The sequence below is a fragment of the Arachis ipaensis genome, chromosome B07 (assembly GCF_000816755.2).
Source record: "Arachis ipaensis cultivar K30076 chromosome B07, Araip1.1, whole genome shotgun sequence".
Taxonomy (NCBI): Eukaryota; Viridiplantae; Streptophyta; class Magnoliopsida; order Fabales; family Fabaceae; genus Arachis; species Arachis ipaensis.
The window spans coordinates 8,551,013-8,553,236 of NC_029791.2; the positions used below are offsets into that span (position 1 = coordinate 8,551,013).

General features: G+C 26.8%; 1 protein-coding gene across 1 annotated transcript in view; it reads right to left on the reverse strand.

The window, feature by feature from the left end:
- LOC107608141 overlaps positions 1-1,387 on the reverse strand; it is a 3,089-nt gene extending 1,702 nt beyond the window's left edge. Inside the window, exon 1 of the mRNA XM_016310023.2 lies at positions 461-1,387. Coding sequence (XP_016165509.1) covers positions 461-1,356 — 896 coding nt within the window. The 5' untranslated portion in view covers positions 1,357-1,387. The remainder of the gene's footprint in view (positions 1-460) is intronic.

Below are 2,224 nucleotides of genomic sequence, written 5' to 3' on the forward strand. Positions count from 1 at the left end.
CTTTAAAATTTTTTTTTATCATGATTAATGCTAATTATCTCTCTAATCTTAATTTTAAAAAGTAAATTACTAAATTAGAAATTTTTTTATCATGATTAATGCTAATTATCTCTCTAATCTTAATTTTAAAAAGTAAATCACTAAATTAGAAAACTTTTTTTATCATGATTAATGCTAATTATCTCTCTAATCTTAATTTTCAAAAGTAAATCACTAAATTTGATAACATTTATTATGCTTTAGCGATTTAGTTTTCAAAATTAATGTTAAAGAGATTGTTAGAATTAATAATCATGATAATACATTTAAATTCTTTCCATTATAATTAGATAAGTCATAAAGAATAGTTAACCTCCTATAAAATAAGAGGATTGGCTAGAATTTACTTGATTTGTAAATATACCAAATCTCTAAAAGTGGAATTAATTAAAGAAATGTGTAACGATAATTGATGGAATACCTTATGTTGTCAATGTTGACGATTATGTCAATCCACCTTTCTCTGTTCAAGACTCTGTGATTGAACTGAAGAACACCTTCAAGTTGATGATACTTAAGAGAGAATTGAAGCCTCTCATCAGCTGCTAAATAATGATGGTGATTTGAATGCACAACATCCATGCTTATAACAGGGCAATACAATTGAACTTTCCATAACCCAAGAGTTGAGAATGAATAAGAGTACAAAGGAGATGGTGTTCTCATCATGCTATGATTAAGAAGATGTGGTTCATGTTGTTGAGTCTCCACAATCCAATTAGTTATTGCAAGGTTTATAGAACGCATCCATTGTTCTTCTAGATTGTTCCCCAACATCTTCATCAACAACTTGGATGCTTGTCTTGATTGACAACCTTGTAAGTTGTTCTTCAAAGTAGTAAGACATGTGGATCTAATATCCAAAGGTGCTTCATATATGCAAACTAGGAACAACAAAGTGAGGAATGCAAGGTTGAAGATTTCTTCAAAGTTTGGAATATTATTTGGATTTGAATATGGGAATTTTATGTAGGAGGTGTTGGTGTTTTTGTTGGGGCCATAGTGAAGGATATCTTCAATGAAATTAACAAGGAGATTGGAAATGGTTTCTTCACTATCTATGAGCCTCATGGTTTTTGGATTTGGTTTGAAGGGTTTTGAGGTCCATAGAGAGATGGGGATGCTAAAATCAGCTACAATTGCAAAGATTACTTTATTTGGGGTTTGGTGATTTTTGGCTATGGTGAGAGAGAGAGAAGGTTGTGATGATTTTGATGAAGAACATATGGTTAGTGACATGGAAATTGTTCTCCATTCTGAGATTGGTGGAAGCTTTTGAATCCAGCAATAAACATCAGGGAATTTGCAATAAGCCATTTGCTTTGCTACCAATAACTTAGTCAATAGTTTAGTTGGGATAATTTTTTTCTCCATGCCTACTATATATAGAGTTTAATTTTGATACACTAACAGTGTAAAGCGTTTTGTATAGTCATACAATCACATCCACTCTTTTAAATGATCATTCATGCTGTTAATGTAAAAGATAGTTATTTTTATTGATGTGACATTACATAATTAAATATACATATAAAATTGTATTTACTGACAGTGCATCAAAATTAAATTTATGTATATATGCATAAAAGTTTTTTTTCCATGTACGGATACTAAAATCATATATAAAAAATTACGTGTTGATAAAATTATTAATTAAAAAGAATTAACAGATAGACCTAAAAAAGTTTTAAAAAAATAATTTGAAGGACAACTAAAATTTTAATTTGGCAATATTTTTTAAGTAATAAATTAAAGATATTTTTAAATTAAAAATGTTTTTAAATATAAACAATAATAATATTAATTTAATTTAGTAAGTGTTACTAAAATTATATAATTATTGTAACTATCGTTACAGTCACTATAACATGCAACCTATTTAAAAAGTTGGTATTTGTCTACAACACTAATAAAATTGTTATACAAATAATGTTTTTCTTTTTTTGTGTAATAAATGATTTTGTTCAGTAATTGTATCATACTTCATTATTTATTTGTTTATTTGATCTTGAAATTAATACACACTATTTTATCAATAGATAAAATACAAGATTTTTATATAATAAGTTTCATCTATATATAATAAGATTTTTATACACGTAAACGATGCAAGTATATATTAATCCAATGCTTATTTAGTAAAAAGAATAAGTTTATTAAGAAAAAAAATATAGGTTGTATCAGA